At 42.4% G+C, this 21,670-nt stretch overlaps 2 protein-coding genes across 2 annotated transcripts in view; one reads left to right on the forward strand and one right to left on the reverse strand.

The window, feature by feature from the left end:
- zfpm1 (zinc finger protein, FOG family member 1) overlaps window positions 1-2,052 on the reverse strand; it is a 105,320-nt gene extending 103,268 nt beyond the window's left edge. Inside the window, exon 1 of the mRNA XM_004566190.4 lies at window positions 1,494-2,052. Within this exon, the coding sequence (XP_004566247.2) occupies window positions 1,494-1,533 (40 nt within the window). The 5' untranslated portion in view covers window positions 1,534-2,052. The remainder of the gene's footprint in view (window positions 1-1,493) is intronic.
- Window positions 2,053-8,090: 6,038 nt separating this feature from the next.
- ces3 (carboxylesterase 3) lies at window positions 8,091-19,858 on the forward strand. The gene is made up of 13 exons (XM_004566191.4): window positions 8,091-8,317; window positions 12,422-12,623; window positions 12,704-12,842; window positions 14,300-14,433; window positions 14,623-14,776; window positions 14,927-15,031; window positions 15,652-15,753; window positions 16,005-16,145; window positions 16,250-16,330; window positions 16,494-16,635; window positions 17,784-17,933; window positions 18,480-18,552; window positions 19,196-19,858. Exons 1-13 carry the CDS (start codon window positions 8,251-8,253, stop codon window positions 19,383-19,385), a joined length of 1,680 nt encoding a protein of 559 aa, XP_004566248.1. The 5' UTR covers window positions 8,091-8,250; the 3' UTR covers window positions 19,386-19,858.
- The last annotated feature ends 1,812 nt before the right edge of the window (window positions 19,859-21,670 follow it).

Raw genomic sequence — 21,670 nt, forward strand, 5'->3', positions numbered from 1 at the left:
AAGACTTGCTTCCAGGACTTTGGACAGAACAAAGCAAATCTGTCTGCTAATAAAACTAATACTAATAATATTACACATGATAATAGTAATAACAATAAAAATACAGCCGACATGTGGCGTTACTAATGTTTACAAATGGACAAACTGTAATGACAGCACTGACTCTGGTAAGTCCAATGTACCTGCAAGCTGGAATAAAATATCAATATGTGTCATTACTGTGTCGATTATACATCACAAGAGGAAGAAGTGTGATGAAGTTGCCATGTTAATAATTTCCTTTGGCTTCGTTCACATGGATTTTAAGGAGAGACACGTCAGACCGTCTCCAGGTCTATTAATGACTATCTGCAGACAGTAAAATCAGTTTACAAGGATGTTGTAGTTTGGCAAAGAAGTCCTTGCATGCATGGCTGGTTAGCATTTGAACTTTCTAATAACCGGCCTCTCTGTGGTTGCTATGTTTGGTTTCTGCACAAGAACAACTGTTTGATTCATTTAAAAAGATCCACAGGTTTTGGGGAGGTTTTAGGTTAAATAGGACACCGTGACACAATCAGTGACGACGCTGCCAAACAAACTTATGTCACGGTTTCCAGCTGCTGCTTCCAAATATTTGTTCTTCTCCAGCAGAACCACATTAACACTGAGAGTCCCCACCATCCCCTCGGTGTGCAACAGGCAGGAGCAGAGGTTAATCACAACATCATTAATATGCTCTTATATCAACTCTGAACGTCAGTTAGCAGCGATAAACCCTCACACGTTTTATAAACAGGAAGAGCTCGTCAAGCACGGAGACCAGCCAAGCGCCAGACCAAGAAAAGGGCCTTTCAAGCGGCCCCGAGATGCATTATTGAGTTAAAAGGATAGATGAAAAAACAGATCCAATTGTAAGCAGCTATCAGCGGGAGAGATCGGCCATGCGGCCTATCTCACGCCCCATCTCTAGGAAGGAGAAGTGAAAAGCCAGGAGGGGGGATGCAGCGGCGGCCTTGGCGCTGCCTCAGACAGAAAACAAATAAAAAAGATCCAATTTTAATCTTTATCTGCGCTCACATCGGATCGCTGCTTTATCTCAGCTCACATCGGCTTTTTGCCGAGAACACTGACGTTTCCACAACAGAATTAAACAGGAAGCCCCGGCCACACTTTCAGCTGCCAATGCACAAAAACATTCCGCACAGGGTAATAAAGAAAAACTTTTTGATATTCCTGCACAGCCTTACAGCGCGGAGGCAGCTGCCGAGGAGCCCCTTTAATAAAGGCTGAGGAGGACAGGAGGGGCTGGAGGGGAGGCGACATCCTCCGGTTATCCCGAGACAACGAGCTGCATCTGAAACTTAAAGTCTTCAGAGTCAGCTGTGCTTTCTAATTTACGCACCGATGAGGGGGGTCCGGGCAGGGACGCGCGTGCGGCGCATCGACACACGAACACTCAGAAGAAGAAGAAGAAGAAGAAGAAGAAGAGGGGAAACTTGTGTCATGCTTACGCTTTATCTGCCGGGGTTTGCTCTGCTTCCTCCGGGACATGCTGCCTCTGCTCTCGGGCTGAGCGGCAGAGAAGTGGTCAGGCTCTTCCTCTGGTTTCTGCCTCCTCCTCTTCTTCTTCTTCTTCGTTCACAGCTGCGACGCGGCGCTCCGAGCAGCGACCGGAGAAATCCTCATGACCCGCGTGCGCTTTCACAGCTATCTTGTGCCACGACAGCTCCCGCGAGGCTACCTGTAGCTGAGTCCCCACCTGTGACCGAGGCTCTTCTTCTCAACTACAAATATCTGCCTCCGCCTCACCTCTCGCTTTCCTGCAAACGTTACTCCGTTACCGGGCGCGCCTCCGCTGTGTCCGCTGGCACGTCACTCAGCGACACGCAGTAAATGTGTGTCCCGTGGAAGCTCGCGCTGATAAAAGTGTCAGCTGTGGAGGTCAGCGGCGCGGCTGCTGTTTTCTCTGTCAAGTTTTCCTCCGGCTGGTCCGCCCCCTTGTCTGCCCGCACCGCGTCTAAGCCAGGGAGCCACTTTCAATGGAGCTCGAGCGCTACAGTCAACTCCGCTACTACACCGGAGCGGACGCGCCTCTGACACGCCCCTTGCGTCTGACGTAGAGCGCCGCACTCGTCCCCGATTGGCTCCCGTCTACCCCGTTGTAAAGCGCAATAAAACAGAAAGTATGCCTTATAATTCCACCGCGTGATCGACTTCACAATACAAATATCAGCAGTGTATATAAATCCTCAACTCTAATTAAGTAATGATATAATATTGCTTTATACTGTAATTATAGATGGATAATTAAAACGATACTAACCGTGATCACTGTGTCCTTTAAAAAGTCTGTAAAGTTTAGTTTCTTAACTTTTTTCTTGCTGTTTTGTGGTTCTTTTCACTTCTTTCAGCAGCACAGTGGAGTGTAATGCTGATGTACACGCATGACAAATATGTCCCGTGCTCTCCATCCATCCTACGGCTATAAATAAGGGCTATGCTGTTTTTGTTTACTTGTTCATTTAGTAGGTGTAGTTTTTGCATCAACATCTGTAATCTATCATGGGAGCCAAACAGTGGTGACTGTCAGATCTTGGTGTCTAATGTTAGTAATGTTAGTAGACTGCATAAAATTTCAAACATAGTGTGATGCAGAGAGTTAATTTTCGTAAATAGGGGACAAATAGCAGCAAAACAAACAAACATCTGCTGTTTTCCATATGAAAAATTATGGAAAAATGTAAAAGCTTTAAGCAAACGTAGAAATTAATACTAATTAATTTATTCATATTATTAAAAATTAATACTTTTTCCAATAAAACGGAATAAATGATAAATGAAATTGCCCAAATAAGTAGAAACAGATTAAAGTAATACATTTTTTTCTATTTTATGAGCTTTGATTTTTATTTAAGTGATTTTGTAGACTGCTCATTGATTGACCACAAATGAAGGCAGTCCAATTATAGAAAACGTATATAAAATGTTGACTTTACTCAAAAGATAAATGTGTCACTGCCCTGCAGCAGACCCCACCTCTCACCTTACGACCGCTGGGATACTCTTAAGCACTCCACCCGTTTTCTTAACCAATGTGTTTATAAGCGGTGGGTAAATTATTCAAATTTGTTTTCTTTTGTGTTACCTGCGTGTGTATAGTCTTCTGTGTGGCATTGCTTTCATTGTCGTGCACTTTGTTTCTTGTTCAAATGTGATACAGACATGAGATTAGCCAGGATTTCCTTTTGGACTGACGACAGGCTGCTTCGGTTTCCTGCATGAATGACTCACGTTGAAATGTTTACCTTATAAGAATACCTACAAAGTGTAACAGCAGTGTTAGGCTGTGACATAATGAGGCTTTCATGACACATGAAAAATGAATATTAATAACATTAACACTATAAGAGCAGACTGAAAAATGAAGAGAAATGCAGAGTGCACTCTTCTTTCCTTTTAATATTCTGTCTTTTTAGATATTTAGCTTATTTTAATAACTTAAAATAAAAGAGTCTAAAGATTGTTTTAGGTCGGTATAGCTTCATCACTTTTGAAAAATAATAACCCTAAGAGTGCATAACTGAAAGCCTCCTTTGACTTTGGATAGGAGCATTCAGTGGCTCAGTTATAGAGTGTTATTCTATCCAGGGATTTCAGCCAGCAACCTCTAGGTTACACACGTGCTTCTCCAAAAATGCATGCTGCCCTCAACAAGAAGATGGAAGAGGATCGAGATTAGTTTCTTCCCAGCGAAATTCACTGGTGCCATCTAGTGGGCACTTTTCGAATAACCACTGATTCCTCGCAGGGGAGCAGCTCGCCCCTCTCCTTTCCTTTATCAGTCCTCGATTCCTTTACTTGGCTCTTCTGTTAGCGTCCAAGTCTCCATGTCTCCTCTGCCCTGCATGCCTCAATGTCCCCTTCATTCAAAAGTGACTCCATCCTCATAAACTTCCAAGTTAAAAGCCCAAGAGAATATGCTTTAAAACACATTTACAGCCTGAAATAAAAATAAAAAAAAATAGCCTCTAGTTGTATAGATAGTTTCACCTTCATAAAAATAGTGTAAAATGTTTTGGATACTGGCTGCTGGCCATCTGTCAGGCCTTATATCCACTAATTGGACTCACAGAACTGGATCTTGTCACCGTGTTTGTGCTGTAGGTTTATTTTTGGTTTATTTTTAATTGATGTATCTGACAAATAATTGGCTTTCTGGATGATATTGCCCATCAATAGTTTCAGGTTTGGTGATAAAAATTCTAGCATTTATAGGACTGTTTCTTCGAGCTATCTTAGCGCATATTTGTGTCCGTACACTTTATGCTTGTGCCTGGAATACCAAGCTTGGGACTTGCCACCAATTGCACTTAGAACTGAAGAAGCTTCACAGATTAGAGGTGAAACATCTTCAAGAAACTTAATTAAGTCCAGACGCTTTTCTTTCCAAGCTTCTTAGACTACGATGATCTGGATGACTGAGAACCTTCACAGACAACACTGCACTTTCTTGTCTAGATATGAAAATTATGTTGCCAAAATCAAAACATGGCATGAGGTAAATTCAGAAATATGTCAGGTGCATTACATTGGCTACATCTATCTTCATATCTAAAATGAAAAACTACGGATTAAAACTTTAATTCATCTAAGAACTATCAGCAATGACTTCACACCTCTGACTCTCAAAAGCCACAGACACACTATTCTTTGATTTTTTACTATTTCAAAACTCATTTGTGGAACCAACCAAAAGTCACTTTCTCAGATACACTTAGTTTTTGTTGCATCTGCTAAGTTTTGTTATTGGTTTTAGAGAATGACATCATATCACCACAGTGCTGGTTTCCTGTGTGTTCATCAAGTGGGCTACATTTAACATCTTGCTGTTGGAGGGCCAGGTTTAGTGCTCAGGCCATTATTTGCGTCACTGTTGTGGTTTTTGTGGTTGCCTTGATTTGATCACAAGCAGGGTTTAGGGTAGTGTTAATGCGTGGCTCAGTGTCTGCAACCAGCTGCAGTGTCATAGTCATTGTCTTACTCAGGGTGTAAGCTCAGTTTCTGTGAGCTCGGCATCTTCTGAGGAGGCTGACTTAAACTGACCTAGAGTGCTGCTGCAGCAGATGCACACATACCTGGAAGCATTAATTACAGACAGCAGGGGTTATGCATTTCCAGGACTTGTGTCATACTTACTGCCATCAACTGTGCAATATTTCCTTGTCTTGTCATTATTTTGCAGCTTGTTGCAGGAAAGCAGGTTGAGGTTGAATTTCTGTAAGCCCTTCATGCTCCCAGAACAAGTTATCAGAACTTGGCATGTTTGCTTGGCCTCTTGAAACTCTGTTTTTCTGCTGATTGTAAAAAGGTAAACACACTGTTGCCTAACTTGACCTTTGGGGTGGAAGACTGCACTGACACGCTGCTCACTGTTTACTCAGACAAACCTTGTAACTTCTGAATTCTGTTTGTAACATCTGCCAGTCTCTTGTTATCTTTATTTTTGTCATGCTCACATACTCCATTTGTTTTATTGCTCAAAGCATGTTCTGCTTTTTTGCACCATACTGTAAACATCTGAGGTGTTTAGGCAGCAGGTCCGGTAATTTGGAAGCAGGAACAGAGGATAAAACTGGCTTATTCTCATTCCCAGGGAGTGAAACAAAGTTAAAGTACCAGGTGTCCTTGGGTGGAGCTGTGCAACCAAACGGGCTATGTCATCGGCGAGATAGGTATCCATGCTGGATTTTATTGTTCTAAAGGAAGGAGTTTCACCCTAACCAAAAATAGTGACGTGAAAACAAACATAAAAACACATAAAAACTAAACAGACCAGTGAGTTAACTGGAGACACAAACCAGGAACTCCACCTGTCCCGCCTCCTATTGAAGACTGTGTGTGTGAAGTTATATTCTACAAAAGAGAACACACTGAATAAGATTTTTAATCTGAATCTATGAGCAATCTGCTTCCTATTATGGTCACATATACAATCAGCCACATTACAAAATGGTTTCAGGTGTTTCAGGGAAGAATTTGTCCTTATAGGTGATCAAGAGGATGCAGATGGGGGAGGATTACCTAATCAGAAAAAAAAAATCAGAGTGATGAGTGAACTAAGTCTACAACCTGTGTTCCCATGAGGGATGGAAAGTCTTAGGTTCAAGCTGTGCAACCACAGTGTACACTTTTGAAATGTGGTAGAGTGGTTGACAAACTGCTTGGCTGAAGAATGTGCAGTAATCATATTATCATATTATCTCTTGGACAAAAAATTTCTAATGTTTTATCAAAAACCAGGGCTTTATAAGACCAGTGGTTGGCTAGGTAGCGTCCCAGGACACATATATGGTTTAGGGACTTTAGATCTACATCCATGCAATCCTGTCAGTGTGGCATTTATTTGTCTCTTTGTTTTTCTTTCTTAACATGAGAGAAAAAAATCTTAAATCCTGAGCTGTTAAACATGGGGACTCAACAAGAGCCGAATGCCATGTGGCATGTAGAGGAGTTTGGGATCTTTTGAAAGTTGTCAAATGAACTGAGCACACTAATATCCACCAACACCGCTGGGATGTCAACATGCCTGTCCCATTTGGTTCTTTAGCCATCAGAATTGTTGTCTGAAGACCAACAAGGATACCCAATGGATTTACTTTGCCAAATGGATCATCGTGGCATTGCCGTATTGGTCCATTTGGTCGATCTTTGTTTTTATTATTTATTATATTTTATTTTCAGATGTTACAGACGGGACAGACATGAGTGAGGGATAGGAAAGGGAGAAAGAAAGAGGAAGGAAAGGAAAAACAGAAGGGGGGAGGGACCGTGAGAAAGGGGGGGAGAAAAAAAATAAAAATCTCCTGGATCACCTGTTGAGAGAAGAATAGAAAACAAGCAAAAAAGACAAAAAAAACAAAAAACAAAGCAACATACTAAACACAACACCATCACATTAATCTAGCTAAGTGTAAACAGCAGTAAATACTAAATATTCAATGTTGTTGTGCAGCACGCAGGACAGATGTGCTTCGAAGTAGCAGCCAAGCAAGGTGTAATTTGGGTCTACGAGCAGTGAACACCTGTGTGCATACCTGTGTGGATCAGCGCGCTTGTATTCCAAAGGTTTCTCCATGTAACGATCTGCTAGGGAGTGTGGGGGGGCCACAGCCCCGTCCTCCGGGGTGTGAAGCAGGTATGGAGGAGATCAAAACTCCAGACATCCAGAGGCCCCCAGAACACAAGAGACCAAGGAAGACCAACAGAGGGGCAGCCGCGCCACTGTCCCAGAAAGAGCTGAGGAGAGTCCCAGATGAGGGCTCACTCAGCAGCCGCGGAGCAGAAGCCAGGGGGAGTTGCAGTGACGCGCCCGTGAGCTCCGCTGGCCGCCAGCTGTGCCTGAGTGACCGAGCCCCAGGCCGAGAGGCCCTCAGCCCTCAGCTGTGAAAATATTATGGCTCACCTTTAAGTGACTTTTACAAGCACACGAGGAACACAAGTGATGCAAGAACCCACAGCAGCTTTGCTCCAAGGATTTCTTTCCCCTTTTTAGTGCGTTCACTGCGATCATTCACTGAAGGGCCGCGGCAGAATGTGCACATTTCACAGTTATTTGGGTTTGTTTGTTGCATTTCACCTCATGTACCTCCTCTCAGTCTGACAGCAGTCTGTCCTAGAAACAGAGAACAGTTTGCATTTACCCTACTGTTAGGAGTATACTAGTGAGATCTGAGTGGGGTCAAAGAGCAGCATTTCCTCATTTTTGACTCTGCGGTCAGAGTCGTGCGTGGAGTTTAAATCAATAGACGACTACAATATTTATGCTGAGTGTTACGTCCCTCTGCAGCCCCTAATCTCCTCAATGTTTTCAGCTGATGCTAATTGGCCACACCTAGTCAGGTGTGGATAAAAGCATACCTGAGGCAAGCTTCCAGGGAGCTCACTTGTCTTTGCCTTGGTGGCGCCAGCAATTTTAGCCGACCTGGTATTCCAGTTTAAGAAAAATCCTCTTCTCACTAACACTCTGGTGTTCATCTTTTTTTTTTATGTTGCGACTTTTGAGCCGGGTCGTAGCACTGAGGCTATCGCATATTGAGTGGGTGTGAAAGAGGTTAAAAGTCTGTGTACTGGCTCTATGTTTTGAATGCTTGTGTGTTTGTGAGTGTATGGGAGGTGCTAAAGGAGGGCAGGATAGGGGAGGGGGGAGTCGAAGGCTATTTCTCTGAGACTGCTGTAATTCAGTCCGTCTTTTCTCTGAGCCTGGCCAGGATGAGAACAGCGCTGTTTATTGTTTATGTTCTACCTGTGCTGATTGTGGTAGCACAGGCAACACCAGGTGAGACAACGCTTCATTTGAGCTCTTTTCTGGGAGGCACATGGTAATGTCTGCAGACAGATGGCTGATTCATGGGTTCACCACAGAATGTTATAGTATGTTAGCAGAGCAGAAAAGAAGGATTGTGTCAGATAAAGTATAATCATGCTGATATTTGACCAAAGGAAACAAGTTTGTTTTTGATGTTTGCTCCATGTACGCCTTCATCATTTTGCCCACCCCCTTGAAAGTTGGCAGGTGTGTTGGGGAGGATTTCAGTGCCAGGTCTGAGGTTTTTCTTTTGGATTAGTTAAGCTATTCTGGCTGAAAGTAGTTCAGTGTTTCCATGACAGTGAATGGTGTCTGCTTCAATCTCTGTGCAGGAAGAAAACCACACACACACACACACACACACGCATGCTTGTGGGGCTATTTTTCTGTGCACATTTCTTAATGCGTTCCTAAACCAGTTATCCCAAACGTTAACTACCACCCGAAGAAATAATGTGGGGTTCAGTTTCCATGAAAAGGCACTGGACTAGTAAAACCAAAACCATGTTAAATCATCGTGCTTCACTACATGCATGCTTCACACAAATATTCAGACAGCAGATGGCAGTAAGTGGCAATCAGACAGTAAAAATACACAGTAAAGGCCCACTAATGGAAAGCATTCTGTTAACTAGTTAAACCTACCTATTTGTTACAAAGAATCAATCTGCCACTGGGCTGGGGAAATCCACCTGATGAGTTTCTTCAAGGTAGGCTAAACATTTTAAAGCTACACAGATTATGTAACTCAAAGCTGATACAAAACACTTGGATTGAGACAATTAAGCTACACAGAAGCAATGATTGGACACAAAGAACAGCTTCACACATTTGGCATCTGTGAGCTGCTGCTCCACAGTCAGGAGGCCCGGGACAGGGCGGCATGTGGAAGTGCCAGAGGTCAAACCCTCTTTGCACAAAGCATACTGATTATGATTTATCACTAGTTTGTTTTGTTTTTTTTAATATAAACCCTAATTCCAAAACATTGGGCTGTGAAATGTAAATAAAAACAGAATGCAGCTATTTTGCAAATCTCATAAACCCAAATTTTATTCACAGCAGAACACAAACATGTAAACAGTTTGAACTGAGAAAATGTGCAGTTTTAAACATGAAGGTCATTTTGAGCTTCACGCAACACGTGTAACGTCCCCTCTTTTTTTTTTTTTTTTTTTTCAACAGACTGTAAATGTCTGGGAACTGAGAGCCGCTGGAATTTTGTCCCCTTGTCGTCTCATAGAAGATTCTAGCTGCTGGATAGTCCTGAGTCATATGTTTTCAGGTGGTGAAAGGTCAGCACTGCAGGCAGGCCAGTTCAGCATTTGGACGCTACTACTCTGAAGTCATGGGGCTGAAAAAGTGGTTTAGGATTATCTTGTAAGACCTTCTGCATGGCACGTCGCTCTAAACCCGCTGTAAACCATTCAGCACTGATGGTGCCTTTACAGTGCAAGCTGTCAATTACAGGGGCACTGAGAACTTCAAATATTCAACAGTCTTCACTTTGTCTCAGTCCATTTTAAATGAGCTTTGGCCCAGAGAAGACGGCGGTGTTTGTGGATCATGTTCACATGCTTCTCTGCAATGATGGAGCTTTAATCTGCATCTGTGGACAGAGAATAGTGTTCACTGACCGAGATGTCTGGTAGTGTACCTGAGATCAGGCACTGATTTCCATCACCGAATTATCCCTGCTTTAACGCAATGTTGCCCAAGGCACTGTCCATCCAATAAAGACATTGAGCCTGGACCCTTGGGCACAGAGATTTCACCACATTCTCTGAATCTCATAATGATGTTATGTACCGTACAGTCTTCTGCCTCTCTAAGATCCTTTTTTTACCCACTCACGTCACTGACCTGTAACCAGTTACCCTGGTTAGTTGTGAAATATTCTTATGGTTGTTTCTTTTAGTCACGATCCTGGGTCTTTGACCCTCTTTTGGAGTTGTGCTGTTTTGTTCAGAGATGGGCAGTAACGCGTTACTTCCCAGATTAAAGTAATCAGTAATCAGATTACAGTAACGCGTTACTGTAATCTGATTACTTTTTTCAAGTAACGAGTAAAGGGATTACTATTGCAAAAACGGTAATTAGATTACCGTTACTTTCCCGTAGGAGCGCTGCGTTACTGCGTTACTAAAACCGTGATTTTTTTGCGAGAATGTCTCACGACAGTGACGTAAGCGAGTGCCCCGTTCGTGACAACAGCTGTGTGCAGATCAACAATGGATCACATATCGATTGTGGGAGAGAGTATGAGCGTGCAGCGTTTAAAGCGTGGAAGTACTGACCTTACTTTGAGTTTGATTCCATAAAAAGTGACAAAAACATTAGCGTCCGTTGTGCGTGGGAAGAAAACTTCTTTTTACAGCGAAAAAACCCCTAAACCTCCGAGCAAGCACCGAGTAGCTACGACGTAATGGGAAACTCACAGAGAAACTCGCGGATTCTTCCACTGACCGCGGCACACCTGCACCAGGGTAAACCTCCGCCTACCCCACTCCTGCTTTACAGGTGAAAATAGAGCAACAGGACCGCTGAGTCTTTGACTTTATTTATTTTCTGCTGTGTTTTACTTGCATCTATTTGAAAGACTGAGTGTAAACACAAAAAATATTTTATTTTATGTGCTGGAATGTGCAGAAAATAGGTTTAAATGTTAAACTAATTTCTTCCAGTCAGAGAATGTTGCAGATAATTAAATGTTTGCTTGATGCATAAAATTAAAAGATTAAAACTGATAAAACAAGTTTTAAAAAGAGACTTTTCCATTTGATTACATTTTGTATGATGGATTATGCAGAAAAAGTAGAATTGGGCTGAAAGATCTATCGCTTTATCATCTATTCAGGTTGTAAATCGTGTTTTTAAAAAGTAACTAAGTCATTAATTACTTTTGAAAATAAGTAATCAGTAAAGTAACGGTATTACTTTTTTGGGGAAGTAATCAGTAATTAGTTACTGATTACTTTTTTCAAGTAACTTGACCAACACTGGTTTTGTTTGGTGTTGGAGATTTTCATATTCCAGCTATGTATTGGTTCTCTGTCTTTAGTTCCTAATGCCTCTGAGTTTTCATTCTTTACATTTCTAATTCTGTGGTTCTTGTTGCGCCTGTTTGGTCCAGTCTCACCTGTGTTTTGTTCTTCCTTCTGTCCCCTCCCCTACCTGTGCTGTCTCCATGGCACCGTGACACTGTTGCAGTCCTGTTCCTGTGTTCTCCCTTCATGTTGCTTTGTTCATTTCTGTGTTCGTCTCCATGTCTGTTTCTTGCCCAGTCCTTTTGTGCTCCCACTCGTGGTTCAGCCTCTCGTTATCCTGTGTGTGTATTTAAGTTCTCAGTTTCACTTTGTCCCTTGTAGTGTTGTCCCTGAATGCTCCGTGTTTCCCTCTTTTACTCTTAGTTAAGGCTTGGTTTTCTCCTGGCCTGAGTTTTTGTATGCTTGTGTCAGTGAGTTTAAGAGTATCGTGTTACAGGTAATAACGGCGTCTTCTTTAGTTCACTCGTTTTGTTTCCGAGTCCTGCGTTTGGGTCTGACCTCTGCCGTCCACACAGGACTACGTCATACTTTTTAGTCAAACTTACAAAGCGTCGCTGCGCTCGTTTTAATCATTTGACATATTTGACTATTTTCTGTTGTGAACTAAATATGAGTTTGAGATTCGTATATCATTGCATTCTGCTTTTATTTGTATTTTACACACTATCCAAAATGTTGCCTTTAAGTAATTTCAGTTTTCCATGTCAGTGTGTCATGTAAGTGCAACGTAAAATGTTAATTTTAAGAAAATAAAGTGTACTTGTTTGACATACATTCAGTTTATACGGAGCATATTTTTTTTACTTAATAATTAATTATGCTCTTGTGTTTTGGCAATGTATAAATAAAACTGCATTAAACTGAATGAATAATGATACTTTTCAGTCATGTGACCTGCAGATATAAATCTGCTTCTTACACCTTGAACTTCTACAAACAGAGAAACTAAAAGCTGTTAAGCGGTTAAGTTAAAAGACTTCTTCAGACTTAGATGCACAGCCCATTAACGGCACACTTCTTTCTTCAGCAGGGAGAAGTGACCTCGTGGTCTCGGCGAAAAATGGTCAAATCAGAGGAGAATATGTTAGTGTGAAAGGCACGGAGAGGAGGGCAAAGTGCTACCTGGGGATACCCTTCGCACAGCCGCCCGTGGGAGACCTCCGCTTCTCTGCTCCGCGGCCTGAGGAACCCTGGGAAGGTGTGAGAGACGGCACACAAGAGCCATCTATGTAAGTCACCAAAGAGCAGAACATTTTAACAGCACTCTCATTCTGAATCACACACTCTCCCTCATCTGTCTCCTTTTCAGGTGTATCCAGGATCCTGAACTAGTTGTGAATGTTTCAAAAACCATGTTGCTCGAATTCATCCCACCAGCAATTTCAGAGGACTGTCTGTATCTGAATGTCTACACTCCAGCTGAAGCAACTAAGGGGAACAAGCTTCCAGTGAGTAAAAGTGGCAGGGTGCAGGGATACAGAGTATCATAGTCTAATATTTTATATAGTATAATACAGCACTGATGCCATTTTCTGCACTAGATGAGTTTGGTGTCCTGGGCTCTTTTCCATTACAACCCTACTCCCTCCAGGTCAACAAATATTTACTACCTTAACTGAAGCCTCACAGACAGCAACACAAAGCTCACCCCAGACCTCCTGTTGCATCGTCCAAGCGACGCCTTCTTAATATGTGGGGTTCATGTTGCTCCTGAGTGGCTAACACTTCTAACAAAGCCTTTCTCCCATGGCTACACATTTTAGTAAAACATGCTCAATAGAGGAAGCATAGCAGAATGTTGTGCATTGTTTTCAGGCATCTAAATCCAGACTAAGGAGGTATCTCGCTCAGAGTCCTGCTATCTCCAAATATGCCTTATATGTTCTTGCAACAGTAAAGGTTAAGCAGTCACATACAGATCTTTATGGACACATCTTAGTGAGAGTCCCCTGATCCCCACTGACACGGCCACTGCAGGGACGACAGAGCCCGGACACGAGGTGTACGACTCGCCCATCAGTCACTGAGGTCACCAAGGTTTTTAAAAAAACTGAACTGAGGAGAGTCTGTTTGATAGTGAATATCAGATTCAGGTAGAACAAAGTCCTGCAGAGTGTGCTTCAGGATCATGGGATATCGGGGCCATTGCTATGGGCCAACTGTACAATTAAAGTGAGAGCTTGGTTTGCATTTCCAGGCATAATGTTCCTAGTGGGTGTTGGACTCCAGCAGGGGTGTCCTTTGCCACTGAGTCTGTTTCAAACTTTTATGGGTAGAATGTCTGGTTACAGCCGAGGGACAGAGGGTGCCACGACCGGTGGTTTCAGGACCTCATCTCTGCTTTGATGATGCGGCACTGCTGGCTTCAGTGAGTGATGATTGCCAGTGTGAAGTGGAGATTAAACTCTGAGTCGTGATTTTTATCTGAAAGAGGGTGGAGTGCCCACTCTGGCTTAAAAAAAAATAAGTTGATGGCCAGAGTGAAGGAGACCTGAAGGGTTCCCAAGTACCTGTGGATCCATCTCAGCCCTTAAGCAAAGCAGAAAGGGCTGAGATGAGAGCCGAGTCATTTGTGGCGGTTCAGTAATCAGTTTGGTTATGTCTCCTAGATTAGAAGGATTTAGGCTTCGGGGATTGTGAACTTGGAGGATACCCTGGTGTGGGTCCAGAAATGCTGGTGATATTATCTCTCTTGGCTTGCTCGGGAAAGCAAAAGAACGCTGAAGAAGTCGAGTTGGCTGTCGAGAAGGAAGTCTGGGCATCTCTGTTTTGACTGATGACATGGATAAGCAGCTTTCCATTTGACCGTGTGCTTCTACTACTTTAACTACCAGCGTTACCTTTTTCTTTTCCTCCAATCGGCATCGGTCAGGTGTGACATGCAGGTTCTTTGGCTGTGTTTCAGGTGATGGTGTGGATCCATGGAGGAGGTCTGGCTATGGGTGCAGCTTCACAGTATGATGGGGCTCCACTAGCTGTTTATGAAAACATAGTGATGGTTATTATTCAGTATCGACTCGGCATTCTGGGTTTCCTGAGGTAAGGAGTTGTTTTCCTTAACCTTTCAACATCCACCTGATCACATTAATTAAATTATTTCTAACAAAAGGTTGAGCTAACTCACAATCTACTGCCAATAATAACTCCAGCTGGTTCATCAGTCATGTGGTGGATATTATGAAGTTAAAGCAATCCAAATAAATTGTATCAACTCTTCTTCTTCCGAAGCACTGGAGATGAACACGCCCAGGGCAACTGGGGTTTCTTGGATCAGCTGGCAGCCCTGAGATGGGTGCAGGAAAATATTGAAGCCTTTGGTGGCGATCCGCAGACGGTCACAGTGGCTGGAGAATCTGCTGGAGGAATCAGTGCATCCATACTGGTAAGGAAGAAATCAGCATGTCAAATCAACCTGCTAAACATTTGTTTAAGCTCAAATATGAGCACCTCAAAGTTAATACTGAGTAATTCAAGTGTTTGAGTATTTCATAAGTGAATTTTACATGCATACTGTATGTCTCTTTTTGAACAGACTCTTTCTCCACAAGCAAAAGGACTGTTTCAGAGGGCAATCTTTCAAAGTGGAGTAGCAACACTTGGAACCTACACTACAAATCATCCTTTGTCTCAAGCGCAGGTGCTGAAATTTGAATGCGAGGAATTTGAAGTAGCTCACAGTGACTGCTCCATCAGCAGATCAACATATCTGCTTTGTAGCTCCTTTGAAGTAGCATCTAAATCTGGCCAAGAATGAACAGTTAATACTTCAGTGCTAATCAAGTCTTCACCACTATCTGAACAGACATGCATATAGATGCATTGTCCATGTTCAATTAAAAAAGAAATCCCGAGATGGTAACAGTGAAATTGCTCAGTTTAACCCTTTCATGGATGAATGATGACAATCACAAGTATTTTTATTCATCTTTACTCATGAAAAAAAGATTTTTGAACTCCTTTTTTCAAACATGTACTTTTCAAAGAGTTTTTTACATGTCCACTTAGGTGGACAACACTGGCTGACCAGTGGGTGGCAGGGTATGGAGTCACACATCAGTGTCCAATGTAGTGTTTTATGTGCAAGTATACCATCAACACTGACACAAATACAAGGAAACAGCCTTTGAATAGCTGTCCACTATGCGTGAAAGGGTTAAAGCTACACTAACTTCACTAAAGTTGGGTGAAGTTAGTGTAGTTGGGGCAGCAAGAGATTGTGTTGTTTGTGATTGTCATTCATGTCCCCCACATACCCAGATTGTTGCGAACCATATTGGATGTAACCACAGCAGCACAGAGGAACTGATCCGTTGTATGAAGGGGAAGAGTCAAGATGAATTAGTAGCCGCAACAAAGCAGGTAAATGATTGTGTTAACACGTGCAAGCAGATGTACTCTGAATTCACTGAGTGAAAAACAGACAATGAATCTGATGTTGTTCAAGCCAATTGTGTGAAAACCTGCTGGATTAGAGATTAATATCACGTGCAAGAATAATACTTAATTAAGGCCACTAGATGGAAGCATTTAAACACTCTCAGCTGGCAAACTCCAGCTTCCTGTATCCATTTGACCTCTGTTGGAAGTCATCAACAGTCACTTCTGTGCAGATGAAAATTTTCCTCGGGGCCGTGGTGGACGGCGAATTTCTGACTGACTTGGCAGAGGCTCTTCTTCAGAAACACGAAGTGCTGAAGGTTCCGGTACTGATGGGAATCACAAACCATGAATTTGGCTGGATCTTACCTCAGGTCGCACAGATACCTCTACACCACAGTCTCTGTGGCTGATTCCACTCTCCTAATGTGTTTCCTGTTTAAAGTCTTGATCTAAATTGTGTTTTTGTGGATTGCAGAGCTTCGCCGTTCCTGGGTGGGAGAATGGCATGAACAGAGAGACCGTGCTGGCAGTGGTGAACATGTTTAATCCTCCAGGGGTGAGCACAGCAACAGCTAGGCAGCTTTTCTTTATATCATTGATTCAATGATTTGATTGAAGTTGTGGTGAAGTTTTTTTTGAGCTCAGGTTAAAATTAGGACTAGGCTCTATAATAAAACTCACCTGATCTAATAGTTTCAAAACCTGTTTCTCTGTTCCAGGCCTCCTTTGTTAACAACCTCATTGTAGATGAATACCTGCAAGATGCTAAAACTCCAGAGGAGATCAGAGACAGATTCACTGAAATCATAGGAGACCTGCTGATGACACTGCCTGTTGTCCGAGTGGCCGGGTACCACTCAGGTTAGAGAACGGGCTAACTCATCCAGCATGCCTTTATATTTAAATATTAGAGCAGGTGGACTTCCAAGGACTCCCAAAACCACACATATAAGTGCCAGAAATGAAACACTGTCATTCAGTCAGTCTCGGGCCTCTCTATCAGAGACATTATGTGAAATGGGACTCAGCAAATCCTGAGCAGAAATCCAAACAAAACCAAAAAAACCAAACTGCTATCCTGGCCTTGCTTCCATACATCCGAGGCCAGGTCGCATCCCTATCCCCAGCCACCTCCTCCGGCTTATCAAGGGAACACCAAGGCATTTCCAGGCCAGATGAGGGGTGTAATCTATTCAGCATGTCCTTGGTCTGTCTCGGGGTTCTTCCTGGTGGAACATGCCCAGAACACCTCACCCAGGAGTCACCTGGGAGGCATCCTTGTCAGATGCCCGAACCAACTAGACCCTTCCGGCTAGTCAGTGCCACTCTCGACAGAACGCCTTATCCTATCTCCAAGAGAGGCCAGCCACGCTTTATAGAAAGCTAATTTCCACCACTTGGATCCACAACCTGAGGCTAGGGATGTAGATTGACAGCTTTGCTTTTGCACTCAGCTCTTTCTTCACCACGACAGACCGATACAGCATCTGCATCACAGCAGCTATGGATGAATATAAAAAAGGTGACGATTCTACAATATATATATGTCTCTATTTAATATAATATATTAAATAGAGACTCCCAGGAATCAGATGATCTCCAGATGATCTCCAGTGAGCAGCACTTGGCGACAGCAGGAACTAACAGTCTCTCTGCTGAAACAGACTCAGGGAATAGAAAAGAGATGACACAAGCACAGGAGCTTAGAGACCATCCATGGTTTTTCAGTGGCTGGTTGGTTAAAGTTTGTGGTTTTGGTTAAAATAAACGCTTTTATCTTGTTAAAATCAATTCACAATGCGGCTAGCTTCTCTTTATTTCTGCGGTTATCAGTGTACCTATTTGTCAGCTTAGTTTTTGCTCCTTTAATCCAACTATAACTGATGCAAGGAAAGACGCTCCTCAAAGCTTTGTGCCAGTAGTGAATAGTGAGGGAAAAAGTTCACTTTGTTCTGTTTAAGCCCAGCATAACCATGCTCCTCTCATCTTTTGTCTCCTTGGCTGTTCAGACGTGGGCGTTCCAGTTTACATGTATGAGTTTGCATACCAGGCTGAGATATACAAACATAACAGGCCCAGCTTTGTGAAAGCAGATCATGCAGATGATGTCGGCTTGATGTTTGGTGGATGTTTCTGGAATGGAAATATAAAAATCTTAGGTAAGTGTGTGTAGTATATGCCCTATAATACATTTTTATTGTATCACTGATGGGGGAAAGTTGTGGCTAACAAATGGCTACAAAATGTTGTTTAAAAGGGACCTATTCTGCTTTCCCTTCTTTTCTGTCAGATGTGCATGACTTAATAAATCAAATAAAATTCCCAAAGTTCTAAATACTGAGGTCAGCACATGTACAGTAATCACTACGAGCCAAAAGGTGTAAGACAGCTCCTTTTCAGATAGTTTTTTCTATTCTTGCATCTATATGATGTCACAGAGAATGGATGTCCCTAATATGGGCATGTCGGGCACATAGCTCTGGCTGGGAGCACAGAAGCTCCACCCACATGCGGTTTCAACTCTGTTTATGTCAGTCAAAGGGGGAAGAGTTAGACCAGCTTGTTTCAGACAGAAGATCCAGATTATCAGAGTCCAAGAATAAAACTTTTGAGCTGAAAATGGGCAGAATACATCAGCTTTAACCTTAGAAGACTGAAAGTCAGAGGGCAGCTTTGTGACTGACCTTCCACTGTCCCATCTTCAGGCAACATCACCAAAGAGGATGAGAGATTTTGCAGGACGATGATGTCATACTGGGCTAATTTTGTCCGAGATGGGTGAGTAAAAACGGCTGCAAACCGCAAAACTACAGACCCTGTACTGTTGACTTCCTTCATGACATGCTGACTATCAACTGGTAGCAACTGATACAGGGCTGATGATGTACGGTATAGTAGAAACAGAAAAGATAACTCTTGACTGGCCTCAACAGATCTGCTTGCTGTTACTAACAACCTGTCTGGGTTTATGAGTCAGGTTCAGGTTGGCGTCTGATCCAAATACAACACCTAATGGTTGCACGTTTGTCAGGGGAAATAGGTCACAGGTCAAGTCTATAACAGCACTAATGAGGCCCCGGGTTTGATCTCTGTTACCACCATGACGTTATCGAGGTTTTTCTTTTGGGATATAAGAAACATATCTTATCTCAGCTTTTCTCCTTCCAGCACATCAGCTTCCAGAACCAAATGCTTGACAGGAATTATTGCAATAAGTAATCAGTTTAATTAATATCAGCTGTGAGTGGCTGACAGGTGACTGCAGTAAATTTGCTGGTTGGAGTAGGAAATATTTAAAGGATGCAACCCACAAGGGCACACATGAGTGCAGTTGCCGTATACAAATGAAATGATGATATTTCTGCAGAATGAAATCGCAGGGAACATATACTGATGATCTTCTCTGCACTGACATCCCCAGCTCTCCCAATGGTCCTGGGCTGGTCAGCTGGCCTCAGTACAACAGGCAGAACCAGGAGTACATGGAGCTGGGCCCGACTCAGACTGTGAAACAGAAATTGAGGAAGGATAGGGTCCACTTCGCTACTGTCACCCTGCCTCTGAAGCTCAGAGAGTTGGAAGCAGCAGCCAAACTGGTGCCTGGAAACTGATGACTGATAAAGTTTTACAGCCCAAACTCTTTTTTTCTTTGTTTAAGAATAGATTAACTGAGTGTCTTTCACAACTCTTGTAATTCTAAGTGATTTGTAACAAAACTGTAATTTAAAAAAAATGTAATTTAATTTTTTTAAATAGGCATTGTTGATATAAGATAATGCTTAATGAACTTTGAAATGAATTTTGAAAGCAAAAAGAGAATTATCAGGTCTTTTAGGTTATGTACTTGATTTGCTGATTGATTACTTTCCTAAAATAATAAATTAATAAAATGTGCCACTTATAATTTAAAATGCAAAGGAACAATCTTCACATCAAGAGTTTTGACTATTCCATTGCATAACTAATTCTTACATATCTAGAATGAAGGAATATATCTTATTATCATGTATTTAGTCCTGCCCACACTCGGTGAACTCTCTGAGGACTTTAAAAGGACACTAAAATAAAGTTGAGTAATTCTGTCTGACACTTGAATTACTGAAGGTCTTACTGGGCAAAGGTCAGAGCCCCAGTTTTATGTTACAGGTAACACCGTATTTCTTCTATGAAAAATCAGACAGAAGACACAAAATACCAACAGCAAGGTTTGAAATGACTGGAAAACATAAAATGATTAAATGAGACATAAAACCAAAATGAGAAACTGAAACTAACCAAGAAAATGTCAAAATAAAATCAACTCAAAAAATAATAAGTAAAAATAATAAAAGTAACTGCAAATGATGCAAGACACCCTCAAAGACACAAATAAAAAAGTGACTTAGTAACATCAAGGGTGTCAAGTTCAGTTTGTAAGCACAGAGTCACTCCGCTCAGTCTGAGCTGCCAGAATATAAAACTCCAAAGACAAACCTGCACTACATGAAGCCTGTCACGGTTCAGCGGCTGCAACAAGTTTTTAGTCCAGCACAGAGCCCTGTCCTTTATACCCCATATTCATACGGGACACTGTTAGGATGGCCTGTAGTGGCTGGGTTCAAATAGGAGGCTTGAGGCAGAGATGAGGTGTGTTTATTCACCTATATTAAAATTCCAAAAACATAACATGAAATAAAACAATGTAGCCCAGGGGTGGGACATGGATCCAGCAACGGCCTCTGATGTTATCTGGCACCCCTTTATAGACTGCTGCTAATTGGCCCTCAAGCCATACCATTATCTGGGGTTCCATACTAAACTACACACACCTTTCTTACCTCATAACCTTTATTAATATCACACCAATGCTGTGTACATAATAACCATAATTACAATCATTAAATAAATATATCCCACTTGGCCTACCGACTACAATCTACAGTAAAGGAATATGGCTATCCAATCCTCACTTTAATCACCTGGTACCACCAGGAAACATTAAAAAGGCACTCAAGACACCTGGGAACTCTTTTGGCTGCCACACCTTCAAGTGAAGCTGGAAGACTGCCCACAAAGAAACCCTACAGTCAAATAATCAATAAAAACATAAACTTTTTAATGAGTGACCTTTCCTTTAATATAAATTTTTAAATCACTCATATGTGTTTTATATGGACAAGTAATAAATACAGACAGCTTGTATAGATCTGGGTAGAATGAATGTGAAAGAGGCAGAAAACCTCCAGAGGATACCAGCTGACCTGCAGATACTATGGATGTGGGCATACAGATGGGGAAAATGTCTGAAGTAGCAGCCGTGACTGCCACGATTGACTGAACTGGATGGATCTCTTGAAGCAGGAGCTGAAGGCCGGTTAAGTTTGATTAATCAACAATGAGATTTCCACATAGGATTGGTCAAACCCCATTAACAACAGCCGCTTCCAGTGCTGCTGACCAGTAGGGTTCTGACAGACTGCGAGACAGACAAAGAGGAAAGTGGGAAGCATCTTCAGAAGCAGCAAGCATGAAGAAAAGGTGGGAGTGCAGAGTCTGGACTTTAAATACAAACACCGACAGGAAGAGAGCTGGCTGGTGTGGTTTAGAGAAGAAAGGCAGATCCTGTGTGTGTGCGGGGGGGGAGTGGAGTCCAGGTGGAAGGGAAGTGAGGACAGGAGGTGGTGATTGTAACAGGCAACAGTTTAGGTGCAGGTGAAGGCAACAGAGATGATAATCAGGTGTTGCATAGATATGGTGTTAAGGAGAAAAATGAACGATAACAGTGGGTTTTGTGAAAAGGATACAAACGGCTGTGGTGAACACATATCTCAACAATAGTGAGAAACCTAGTGTAACATATAAAGTACACAGAGGTGGACTACAGAAGAAGGCCCATTCTGACAGTGAGAGGAGACTA

This window comes from Maylandia zebra, linkage group LG7 (assembly GCF_041146795.1).
Source record: "Maylandia zebra isolate NMK-2024a linkage group LG7, Mzebra_GT3a, whole genome shotgun sequence".
In the NCBI taxonomy this organism is placed as follows: domain Eukaryota; kingdom Metazoa; phylum Chordata; class Actinopteri; order Cichliformes; family Cichlidae; genus Maylandia; species Maylandia zebra.

Coding starts and splice junctions, on each gene's coding strand:
- ces3 (XM_004566191.4), top strand. CDS start 8,251: ATGAGAACAGCGCTGTTTATTGTTTATGTTCTACCTGTGCTGATTGTG. Junction 12,624..12,703: donor GGCACACAAGAGCCATCTAT/GTAAGTCACCAA, acceptor TCTCCTTTTCAG/GTGTATCCAGGATCCTGAAC. Junction 15,754..16,004: donor TAGTAGCCGCAACAAAGCAG/GTAAATGATTGT, acceptor ACTTCTGTGCAG/ATGAAAATTTTCCTCGGGGC.